This window comes from Engystomops pustulosus, chromosome 5 (assembly GCF_040894005.1).
Source record: "Engystomops pustulosus chromosome 5, aEngPut4.maternal, whole genome shotgun sequence".
Lineage (NCBI taxonomy): Eukaryota > Metazoa > Chordata > Amphibia > Anura > Leptodactylidae > Engystomops > Engystomops pustulosus.
In genome coordinates, this window is record NC_092415.1 from 139,571,662 (window position 1) to 139,583,897 (window position 12,236).

Consider the following 12,236-nt stretch of genomic DNA (forward strand, 5'->3'; position numbering starts at 1 on the left):
AAAACGCCATGTACTGCAATACTGTTGTACTGCAATACTGCAGTATATGGTAGGAACGATCTGACCATCTAGGGTTAATGTACCCTAGAAGGTCTAAGAAGTAGTGAAAAAAAGAAAAGAAAAAAAGTGTAAAAATTAATAAAATATAACAAAATTCAAATCGCCCCCCCTTTCCCTAGAACTGATATAAAATATAATAAACACACAAACACATTAGGTATCGCAGCGTTCCAAAATGCCCTATCAAAATATAAAAACTGTTATATCCGGCGGTGACCTCCGAGACGGGAAATGGCGCCCAAATGTCCGAAATGCGACTTTTACACCTTTTTACATGACATAAAAAATGTAATGAAAAGTGATCAAAATGTTGCAGTCCTCAAAATGGTAGCAATGCAAACGACGGCTCATTTCGGAATAAATGACATATCACACAGCTCCGTGCGCCGAAGTATGAAAAAGTTATTAGTGTCAGAAGATGGCAATTTTTTTCTTCCTCTTTCGTACCCATTCGTTTAATTTTTGAAAATGTATTAAAACGTAATAAAACCTGTTTAAATTTGGTATCACCGCGATCATACCAAACCAAAGAAGCTGTTATTTGAAGCGCAGAGTGAATGTCGTAGAAAGTGAGCCCACAAGAATGTGACGCACATGCGGTTTTTTCAATTTATACACATTTGGAATTTTTTTCCAAATAAATAACATCGGGGCAAAGTAAAATTTGTTACGCACAAAATAAGCCCTCACACAGCTCTGTACACGGAAAAATTTAAAAGTTATGGATTTTTGAAGGTGGAGAGAGAGAAATGAGCGAAAAAAAACCTGCGTCCTTAAGGGGTTAAAGCGATTTTGAGATAGCCGTCATAAGACCCGAGGCTGTCTGGTTTTAACCCATTCATTACAATGTGCGATTTGGACATTGTAACAAATGAGGAAAATCCCCATATACGGCAGTACATGGTAGGATCAAAGTAGCCAGGAGGTCTGGAAAAAAAAAAAAAAAAAAGGACATTAAAAATTAATAGTTCAAATCACCCCCCAAGGGAATGATATATAAAATCATAAAAATGTTAGGTATCGCATGTTTTAAACATGTTAAAAAGTGATCAAAAGTCACAAAAAAATTACACCACCCACAGCTCTGTACATAAAGAATGAAAAGTTATTAGCGCCAAAAGATGACAAAAAAAAGAATTTCTTTGTGTACAGGTGGTTTTAATTTTTGTAAAATGTATGAAAACATAAAACCTATGTTTCCCCGTGATCGCACCGACCCAAAAAATGAGTCATTGAGGCGCACAGTGGAAGCCGTAAAATCCAAACCCACAAGAATATGGTACAATTGTGTTTTTTCACTGCATTTGGAATATTTTCCCTACTTCCCAGTACATGCCATGGAATATTAAATACTGTCACTAAGAAGTGCAATTTATTACACAGGAAACGAGCCCTCACACACCTATTTACATGGAAAAATTAAAAAGTTAGATTTTTTTAAAGCAGAATTTAAAAAATGAAAACGAAAAATAGAAAAGGGCCTTGACGGGAAGGGGTTAAAATGTCTGCACAAAAGAGAAAGTCCACAGCATCACAGTATCTGAAACCCCTTACAAGGAAGGTGGGGGTGCACAAGCTCCAGACATGAATATAAAGTCCAAAAAAGGAAGCAGCACTCCATTTGCTGCTTAATTATTTTGGACTTTCTAAACCGTCTGGATATTTTATTTTGATGTCATGCGACTTTCATTGGTTTTCTGTATTTTCAAGGAGCTTTTCAATCAACTTTTTTGGGGATCATTTTTGTTTTTAATGAGATTTGTGATACGTCATATTAGAAACCCCCTACATATCAACTCATTTTCAAATCTGCGCCCCTCAAACTATCAGTAAAAAAACCCATAAATTCTGTCATTTGGTGTTCACCGTATACCCTAAGTAACATGTTATATTCATTCTACGGGTCAGTACTATTGCAGAGATACCAAATTTCGATGGGTTTTTTTTTTGCTTAGGCTTCACAAATTTTGTAGAATAAAACCTAGTGTGGGGGGAAAAAAAAAAAATCTCATTTTTGCATCACGATATTCAACTTGGCATGGCTCTAAATTAATGGTCTATATAGCTGGATGAGTATGTTTTTTGTGGGACATGTTGTACTTTACAACTGTACCATTTTTTTTTTACTTCTCCCACTATGGGACATGAACATGCAATTGTTTTATTTTGATACCCCGCAATATTGATGTATTAGCACTGTCAACCTATGCAATCACATAGGCTGACACTGCCTGTAGGGTCCTGTCTGTGGCAGGACCTTACAGGCATTTAATACGTACAGCCCCGGGGTCTTAGCTCAGGCCGCAGTGTTGCCATAGTGATGATTGTGCAGGGAATCACCCTACAGGCATTTAAAAGTTGCGGTCGGGTTGACAGCGCCATTCAGGCAGTTAACACCCACAATTGGAGCGCACTCCCACCACAGGTGTTGCATGTTGATGTCAGCGGTACATTAGTGCTAACCCCCCACGCACTGGTGCAGAGCTGGTTCGGCTCCACAACGTACTATTATCCTTAGACAGCAATGTCTTACAGGACAGCTACAAACGGAGGCACAATGAACCTGCCACAATACTACAGTCCACACAGCCTGCGGTGCTCAGCATAAAATCCATGTATAAATATGTCGTAGAAAGAAAACGTGGCACTCACCAGCTTCTTTAGTGCTTCTTTATTTCATTTAGGGCGACAGGTACAGGGAGGGTGCATGCCGGGACCGTTTCGCGCTGAACAGCACTTTCTCAAGCCGCGTTTTCTTTCTACTACACGTTATTTATGGCGTGGAGTGCCATTAGGATTATTCTACACCACAATAGTACAGCACAGAGAGTTGAGTGGTTAATGCTTTAGAACCTGCCCACCTCTGCCCTTTTTCATGGTGAGTTCCAAAAGCTGTACTTTTTTATTTTTCCATGTACGTCACTGGTAGACAGCTTATTTTTTTTTGCAAAACAAGTTGTACGTTTTTATGTCAACTAGGAAAGGCTATAATTTATTGAATTGTATTAACTCTTTCTGAAGAGGATGATGCCCCCCCACCCCAAGTGAGTGAGTACAATTAAGATTTTATTTAATGTGTATATATTGTTATCTATGTTTTGCTAGTATGAATACGCTAAAAGATTTTTGAGTCTCTGTCTTAACATTTAAAAAGATGTAACGTTTTTATTTTTCCACTATTTGGATGGAAAAATTTACTTTCGGGTGGGAAAACATCACTGCGTTCTTCCAAAAAACAGCTCCTCTCCTAACCATGGGTAGTGCGTTGTTCATGCACAAACTATGATCAGGTGTGTAACCGTCTGTGGAAAAAAGCAGCCAGATTTTTCGACCTATGTACATCCCCTTTAAGGGTTTGTTGGATGATGCATAATGGTCTCTGCTGAGATTCAGGGGTAGGTGACAACTTTTTTTTTTTTTTGCACGCAACAAAACCTAATAACAGAGTTGTTTAGAATGTTTTCTATATATTGATGATACTAAAATAATCTTAGCATATATATATATATATATATATATATATATATATATATATATATATATAAAAAAAATGTATAAACTTTTTTCTTTTTTTTAAGATTTTTTTTTCCTGGGAGGGGACTATAATAGCTTGATGGCACCTTCAAGACTATGATATTGGATGGCATTATGGCTGTCAGAATAAAAGTGACAGCTATGTATTAGGACAGTCACTAGGGAATGTACTGGCCTCCTCATTCACATTCAAAACACTGTATATCATGTACAAATGTATAAGACACTGTGCAGCTGCTGCAGAGCCTCTTTTTCATAGAAAGCATTGTTAGACTGTGGTTGGCAGAGACCTGTAGATTCAGCCCGTGATGTTTATTACTTACAGACAGGTGAATGTCCGTGCACATGTCACTGGCATACACATTATATAACCAGACATTACCAGTTCTCTATCATCTCCTTGATGGCATTGGCGGGTCTCTGGATGACCTCCCCTGCAGCGATTCTGTTCACCACAGTTTCATCCAGGCGACGGATGACCCCGGCTGTAGGAGGCATAGTGTCCGCAGACACTCTACGACATGGAAGGCTTAGGAGAAGGTTGGCGCGCTCGATTCTACCTCAGATGAAAGCTCAACAAAGCCAGCACCAATCAGCATGCAGGTGCCTGTCCCGGCTAGAGGCTTTAGTTGTGAATATGTTTACGCACACTAGTAGTCGGCGGCAGCAGCCATGTTGTCGGAGACCGAAATCAAACATTTGTGTTTGACAAGTAGGACAATAGTATGCAAGAGAGACAAGCGCTCTAGGGGACAGGACGTGCAGGATCTCGATGCCTACCGCATGCTCATTCCCACGCGAATGGGAAAGATTTCTGTCCAGTCTAAAAGTTACTGTTCCCATCTCCATAGACCATAATACTGTTGGGGTAGGTATGGTGCCCCTCACAGATGCACTTGTTTGTGTAACGTGAATGGACAGGGTAAGAGTTGCTGTAGAGCAAGTTGTGTGGGTTTTGCAGCTCCTCACACGTGCTTCTGATGCCAGGATGTGGCTGCACCAGAAATAAGGCTGGAAAGTCATCATGGGCTCATACTTACTATGAGTAGGGATACACCTATCTCATTAGGCTGCATTCAGTTTACATTAGGTTTAGAAACGCAATGCAAACTTCAGATGACAGGGTTTGGCCTGATGACATGGGAGATTCTATTGAAACACAAGTGACCAGTTAGGGTACATTCACACGGTGGTGTGCCCACCGGGCGCTGGAGAGTAGGAGGTGACCCCTCCATAGAAAACCGGTGCATGGCCGCACACACAGGGAAAGATAGAGCTGCCATTGCTGTCTATGGGGACTTATATGCGGCCGTATAAACGTCCCTTCTAATGGCCATGTGAATGAGGCCTTAGGCTGCATTCACATGTGCCATTTACATTGCATTTTGAAATGCAATACAACAGCTGAGGAGATTTGCATAATAACATTACTGTTAACATTTGTGTTTACAAAACCCAATGTTAATGCAATTCTTTAAAGGACACCTGTCATCAGGTCTCTCCCACGATATGTTTCACCTCTACCTGTTGGAGCAACTCACAAGAATTCCATCCCAGCCTTTATCTAGTCATTTCATACATTAATCATTCTAAAATCATCTTTTCTTTATTATGTAAATGAGGCTGGTCACATGGTCAGAGGCAGTGATGTCACCCGTTACCCCTCCCCTCTCCTACCCCTCCTCATGTCTGTGTGTAATGTATAGGGCGGCACGGTGGCTGAGTGAGTAGCACATCTGCCTTGCAGCACTGGGGTCCTGGGTTCAAATCCCACCCAGGTCAACATCTGCAAAGAGTTTGTATGTTCTCTCCGTGTTTGCGTGGGTTTCCTCCGGGTACTCCGGTTTCCTCCCACACTTCAAAACATACTGTTAGGTTGTTTAGATTGTGAGCCCCTTGGGGACAGGGACCAATTTGACATGCTTGTGCAGCGCTGCGTAATCTGTGTGCGCTATATAAATAAAGAATTATTATTATTATTATTATTATTATAGTGAAGCATTGCTAGTGTGTTTGCTGCACCTGCTGATATGCTGCATCCTCCTAATACACAGAGACACAGACCTCAGCTACACAAGTACCTGACATGTTCTGCTATAACATGGCTGCCTGGAGCTGTTGTATCTCTACAATCCCCATATGCTGTCAAACTTTAGTAAAAGTTAAATGGAACCTACCACCCCGATTCTACCTATAAAGGTAGAACAGGTGGTAGGTGGATGAATGGGACGTGAGGATAGCCCTTTTTTGGGCTAATCCTCATGTCCCGGCTATCAAAACTTTAATGCAGACATATGTAAATTTTTTTATGCGGCTACTCCACGCTCCAGTAGCCACGTTACTCCGCCTACCATTTAATCTTCAACGCGCAGCTCCTCGTAGCTGCGCGCCCTCGTCCTAGTCCCCTGCGTTCTGGGCCGGAGCTACTGCGCATGCGCAGAAGGGCGCAGATGCCGGGTATTCGGACGAGGGCGTGCAGCTACGAGGAGCTGCGCGCCGAAGATTAAATGGTAGGCGGAGTAACGTGGCTACTGGGGCGTGGAATAGCCACGACTATTAGCCTCTTGTACGGCTACTCCACGCCCCAGTAGCCGCATAAAAAAATTTACATATGCCTGCATTAAAGTTTTCTAAAAGATAGCCGGGACGTGAGGATTAGCCCAAAAAGGGCTATCCTCTCGTCCCATTCATCCACCTACCACCCGTTCTACCTTTATAGGTAGAATCGGGGTGGTAGGTGCCCTTTAAAGTATCCTAGGGGGCCTGAAAAATTGTTAAGAAAATAAAGTATCTTAAAAAAAATTCAAACCACTCCCCTAGAAGTCATATAAATACACATAAACAGTAAAAATCATAAACATGTTGGGTATTGCCACATCCCAAAATGCCCGATCTATCAAACTATAATAACAGTTTTTCGCTGCTTTTAACCCCTTTATGGAAAATAGTGCCCAAAGTCAAAAATGACACTTTGTTGCCATTTTGAAAAATAGAAAAAAAATTAAATAAAAAGTGATCAAAAGGGCGTACAGTCCCAAAAATAGATGCATTGAAAACGTCATAAAAAATGACACCACCCATAAGTCCGCACACCGAAGTATGAAAAAGTTATTAGTGCCAGAAGATGGCAAAATATTTTTTTGTAACTGTATGAAAACATTATAAAACCTATACAAATTTGATATCCCTGTGATCACACAGACCCAAAGAATGAAATAGACGGGTCATTTGGGGCACGCAGTGAAAGCCGTAAAATCCAAGCCCATGAGAAAACGGCGCAAATGCGCCAGACTATGGTGAAACAATATTTTTTAACCCCTTCACGCTCCGCGGCGGATATATCCGCCACGGAGCGCAGTGACTTAGCGCTCAGTGGCGGATATATCCGCCACGGCGCTTATGCCGGCTCGGCTCTGGATCAGAGCCGAACCGGCATCGGGAAACACGGGGTGCCGGCTGTAACTAATAGCCGGCACCCCAGTGTAACACCCGCGATCGGAGTTGTCTCCGATCGCGGGTGCTTAACCCGTTAGATGCCGCGGTCAGCGCGACCGCGGCATCTAACAAGTATCTGGGGGGTCTTTCCCCCACGATCGGCCCCCCCGAACCGTTTTCGGGGGGCGCCGATCGTTGCTATAGTAACTCTGGGGTCCGATCTGGACCCCAGAGTTACTAGCAAGAATTGCCAGTAAGATGGCGTCTGTGACGTCATCTTACTGGCAAAGTGCCAGCCTATGCAAGTGCATAGGCTGACACTGATAATACTCTGCAATACATGAGTATTGCAGAATATTATCATGAAGAAGCAATCAGAAGATTGCTTGTTCATGTCCCATGGTATAAAAGTGAAAAAGTAAAAAAAAAAAGTTATTCAATAAAAAAATAAAGTCATAAATCACTAAAAATGCCCCAAACCCCCAAAACATATAAAGAGACATATAACTCAAAAAAAAAGTCTAAATCATAACACAAACCCCACATATATAGTATCACCGCGTCCGTAACAACTTGTAGAATAAAAGTAAATCATTATTGAACCCCCACGATAAACGCCGTAAAAAAAAACTGTTATAAACCCTCCAAAAATTATGATTTTTACCTTTTCAATCCCACAAAAAATGATATAAAATGCGACCAAAAAACCATATGTACTCAGACATGATACTGGTGCAAAGTACAACATGTCCCGCAAAAAACAAGCCATCAACCAGCTCCGTAGCCAAAAACGTAACAAAGTTATGCCACTTGGAAGATGGCAATACAAAAATTATAGATTTTTCCCCACATTAGGGTTTTGTTTGACAAATTTAGTAAAACGTAAGAAAATATATTCATGTCTGGTATCCCCGTAATCGTATCAACCCATAGAATAAAGATAACATGACTATTAGTCTATACGGTGAACACCAAAAAAAAAAAGTCAAAAATCCAGTACAGAATTGATGCTTTTCTACTCCTGCCCTCAAAAAAAGTTCCTAAATTTTCAACAATAGGTGATACCAACCCCAAAATGGTAACAATGGAAAAAGCATCTCATCCCGCAAAAAAAATGCCGTCACATGGCCCCAATAACGAAAAAGCGAAAATTTTATAGCCTTCAAAAGGGGCCAATGAGGAAACTAAAATCCTGGCAGCTGCAGCGCCCTCCTTCCCTTCTGCGCCTCGCTGTGCCCCCATAAAACAAGTAACGGCCACATGTGGGGGGTCTTTGTACTCAGGAGAAATTGCAGAACAAATTGTATGGTGGGTTTTCTCTTTTTATATTTTGGAAATGTGTAAATTTTGGTGCTAAATGAACGTATAAGGGAACAATATGACTATTCTAAATTTCACCTCCATTTTGATTGAATTACTATGAAGATCTCAAGGGGTTAACAATCTTCGTAAAAGCTGTTTCTGATAGCTTGAGGGGTGCAGATTTGAAAATGGGTAGATTATATAGGGGGTTTTGATGCTAAATATGTAAAATTTCATTCAAAACTGTATTTATCCCCAAAATAGTCAATTCTGAAAATCCGGAAAAGCGATATTCTATTTGTAAGCCGCGTGACGTCAAAATAAATTATCCAGATATTTCAGAAATTATGAAAATGTAAAGTAGACAAATGGGAAATGTTATTCAGCAACTTATTTAGGTGGTAAATCTATCTGCCTGAAAACGCAATGATTTAGAATTTCGAAAATGGCAAATTTTTCAAAAAATGTATCATATTTTCTTTTTTTTGTAAATAAACGCAAAACTTATCTGCCAAAATTTACCACTAAAATGAAGTACAACATGTGGGGAAAAAACAATCTCAGAATCGTTTTGATAAGTAACAGTGTTCAAAAGTTATAACCATATAAAGCGAAGCAAGTCAGAATCCAAAAAATCGGGCTGAGCCTTAAGCTGTAAAATGGATGCGTCCTTAAGGGGTTAAAAATATGTAATTTGGAGCTCACAGTGAAAGCCGGAAAAAATGAGCCCACAAGAAAATGGTACAAAATGTGCTCTTTCGCCAATTTCAGTGCATTTTGAGTTTTTTCCCCCTTCCCAGTAAAGTGCAATTTGTTACGCAGAAAATAAGCTCTTACACAGCTCTTTACATGGAAAAATAAAAAAGTTATAGATTTTTGAAGGTGGGGAATGAAAAATAGAAAGGCAAAAACAAAGAAAAAGGCCTGAATGTAAAAGTGTTTTTTCCCACAAACAAAAGTTAGGCCCTATCTAAATTGCTGATCAGTGGGGGTCTTAGTGCTGAGACCCCCACAGATGACGAAATTAGACCCCTCGTCGCTCCGTCAGACTATCTGTTGTTTGTGGGAAATCCCCTTAACAACCTGTCCCTCTGTTTTTTTCATTTCAATTTTTCACTCCCCACCTTCAAAATTCTATAACTTTTTATTTTTACACATAAAGAGCTGTGTGAGGGCTTGTTTTCTGCTTAAGAAATTTCACTTCATAGTGATGGTATTTATTATTTCATGCCGTGTACTGGGAAGCGGGAAAAAAATTCCAAAGTCCAAAGTGAAAATGGTGAAATAAAACGCATTTGCTCTATATTCTTGTGGGCTTGGATTTTACGGCTTTCACTGTGCTCCCCAAATGACATGTCTTTTTTATTCTTTCCATCGGTACGATCACTGGGATACCAAATTTGTATAGGTTTTATAATGTTTTCATAGAGCTGTGGGAGTAATTTTTTGTGACTTTTGATGACGTTTTCAATGCTACCATTTTTAGGACTGTACGACCTTTTGATTACTTTTAAAAGAATTTTTTATATTTCTCAAAATGGCAAAAAAGTGCCATTTCCGACTTTGGCCGCTATTTTCCGTTACGGGGTTAAACACAGTAAAAAAAATGTTAATTATGTTTTAATAAAAATATAGAGAATGTCCTATTTTCCACCATATTTCCTTTCCGTACGACCATAGAAGTCAATGGGAACTTATGAAATACGGGTTAAATACGCGCTGTATACGACTGTGCACCGTATGCTGCCATATATATGGGCAGTATCCAGAACCAGTTAGAGCTGCATTCTGTCAGCCAGCCAATAGTCTGCCATCCATCACTTCCCAGCCCAGTGTATATTATACGGATACGGTGCGGATATGGTGCAAAATCTTGCCATACTGTTGTAATACGTCCAGAATACAGACGTGTATATATAGAACAGAAAAGACCATTCGGTTGCGTGCATGAGGCCTTTTGCCATATTCACACTAACATGTGCCCGCCGTACCGTAGTCGTCGCCGTGGAGAGGAGGCTCACCCGCCGCCCCTCTTCATAGAGAAACATGGGGCACGGCATGTCCTATCTTTCTCCCGACAATCGTATGGTGCAACACTGTACCGCTCCTGTACGATATCGTACGCCCATTGCTATCTATGTAGGACATATATATGCCATATATACGTCCCCCATACGGCAGTGTGAATCGTACAGACCAAAAGAATAAAGTAGACATGTCATTTGCAGCGCAGTACACGGCATGGAATATTAAATACCATCACTATGAAGTGCAATTTGTTACGCAGAAAATAAGCTGTCACATAGCTCTTTAAGTGGAAAAATAAAAAAGTTATAGATTTTTGAAGGTGGTGAGTGAAAAATGGAATTAAAAAAACTAAAAAAGGCCAAGTCGTTAAAGGACACCTGTCATCAGGTCTCTGTAACTATTTCTGTCACCACTACCTGTTGGAGCAGCTCACAAGGATTCCATCCAAGTTTTTATCTAGTTAATTCATACATAAATCATTCTAAATTCATCTTTTCTTTATTATGTAAATGAGGCTGGACACATGGTCAGGGGCAGTGATGTTACCCCTCCCCCTGCTCATGTCTGTGTGTAATGTATAGTAAAGCATTTCTAGTGTCTGTGCTGTATCTGCTGCCTGTGAGAGACACGAACATCAGCTACACCTGACGTCTCTTCTCCCATACATATGCATTATGGAGCAGTTGTATCTCATACACACATAGGCTGCAGGGGGCGCCAGCACCAGGAGCACATAGAGGAGCCAGCAGCAGGAGTGTCACATCATTATACAGGTTGTCAGTCAAGCACTGGGGGTGTGGCTGTGCCTCCCATTCATGAATAAACTGGACAGCTAAATATGATATTTACTCATTGGACCTCTCAGGTCATTTGCATACAGCTTTAGGATCTGATTGTCCCTCTACATGCCTGTAAACTTAAACAGTGTAGGGATAGTGGCAATGCTTTCTGAAGGCAGTTTATGACCGGTTCTCTTTCACTCCTTAGAAGTGACCACCCATATGGATTTCTCCGTCTGTCACTAAGGGACCTTAGGCTAGGCAAACAGGTTTCTCCGTGGGCCTAACCTAAGGTTTGCACGGGCCCCCTGTGCAAGGAAAAGCAGTGCCTCTAGGACCCTGCTCTTAACAGTCAGGATCGAAATAGATCATTTGATCCTGCAGTCAATGCTGTGACCGTGGGATCAATGTACCTTCAGAGGGAGGGGGCTCCCTCTACTTCGGGCACCCCATGTTGAGATGTGGGGTCTTCTGGACGTTAAAAAAAAGAAATCTTTACTTAGGCTTCAAGTCCAAAAAAATACCCAACTATTTCCCTTGAGTCTTAAAGGGATACATCCCTGGGTTGCACCTTTAACAACAAACATCACACAAAGATATATTTCTTACTTAATATATATATAACACCAAAGTACAGTATAATACACAATATAAAAATAAAGGTGAGTTTACAAAGTAACCAAAGTAAGAAATACATACATAAACCGCATGGCTTCAGCACTGCATCACCTGGCAGTAATCAGGTACAGGCTATATAAACCCAGCTCACCCTCTGCTCAGGTTTTGCACACACACAGGTAAGATCAGGTAATGCTGAGTGGTGACTGCTGAACTGGTTTGTCGGTTGAAACAATAGTGGACAGAGACAAAGGTTTGCTGGCCAGCAGGAGGAGAAAAAGAAGAAAAGGTACAAACACACAGACAGACAAAACCGTTCACCATTCACCCCTCAACACCCCGCAATGCGATTGATGAGAATCATCAGTAGACCATCTGTATCATCATCATGACCATGCCAGAGGCTTTAAAGGGAGGTCATAGAGGCTCGTGGAGGCTACAAACAATACTGAGCCTCCTTTTCTCTTGTTTTACGGACAT

The 12,236-nt window shown here is 40.9% G+C and overlaps 2 protein-coding genes across 5 annotated transcripts in view; one reads left to right on the forward strand and one right to left on the reverse strand.

The window, feature by feature from the left end:
* The window catches only part of MLH1 (mutL homolog 1), a 32,737-nt gene extending 28,509 nt beyond the window's left edge, over positions 1-4,228 (reverse strand). For 2 of the 4 annotated variants that reach the window (XR_011855856.1, XM_072153222.1), the window contains exon 1: positions 3,977-4,228. Coding sequence is in view for 2 of the 4 variants with exons in the window: in XM_072153222.1 (XP_072009323.1) it covers positions 3,977-4,092 (116 nt within the window). In the remaining 2 variants the exon portion in view is untranslated. Of the gene's footprint in view, positions 1-3,917; positions 3,943-3,976 lie in introns of those variants that run through there. The other 2 variants (XM_072153221.1, XM_072153223.1) reach the window with 2 other exon arrangements.
* Positions 4,229-4,315: 87 nt separating this feature from the next.
* TRANK1 (tetratricopeptide repeat and ankyrin repeat containing 1) overlaps positions 4,316-12,236 on the forward strand; it is an 84,257-nt gene continuing 76,336 nt past the window's right edge. The window contains exon 1 of the mRNA XM_072153220.1: positions 4,316-4,462. The gene's annotated coding sequence lies outside the window, so the exon portion shown is untranslated. The remainder of the gene's footprint in view (positions 4,463-12,236) is intronic.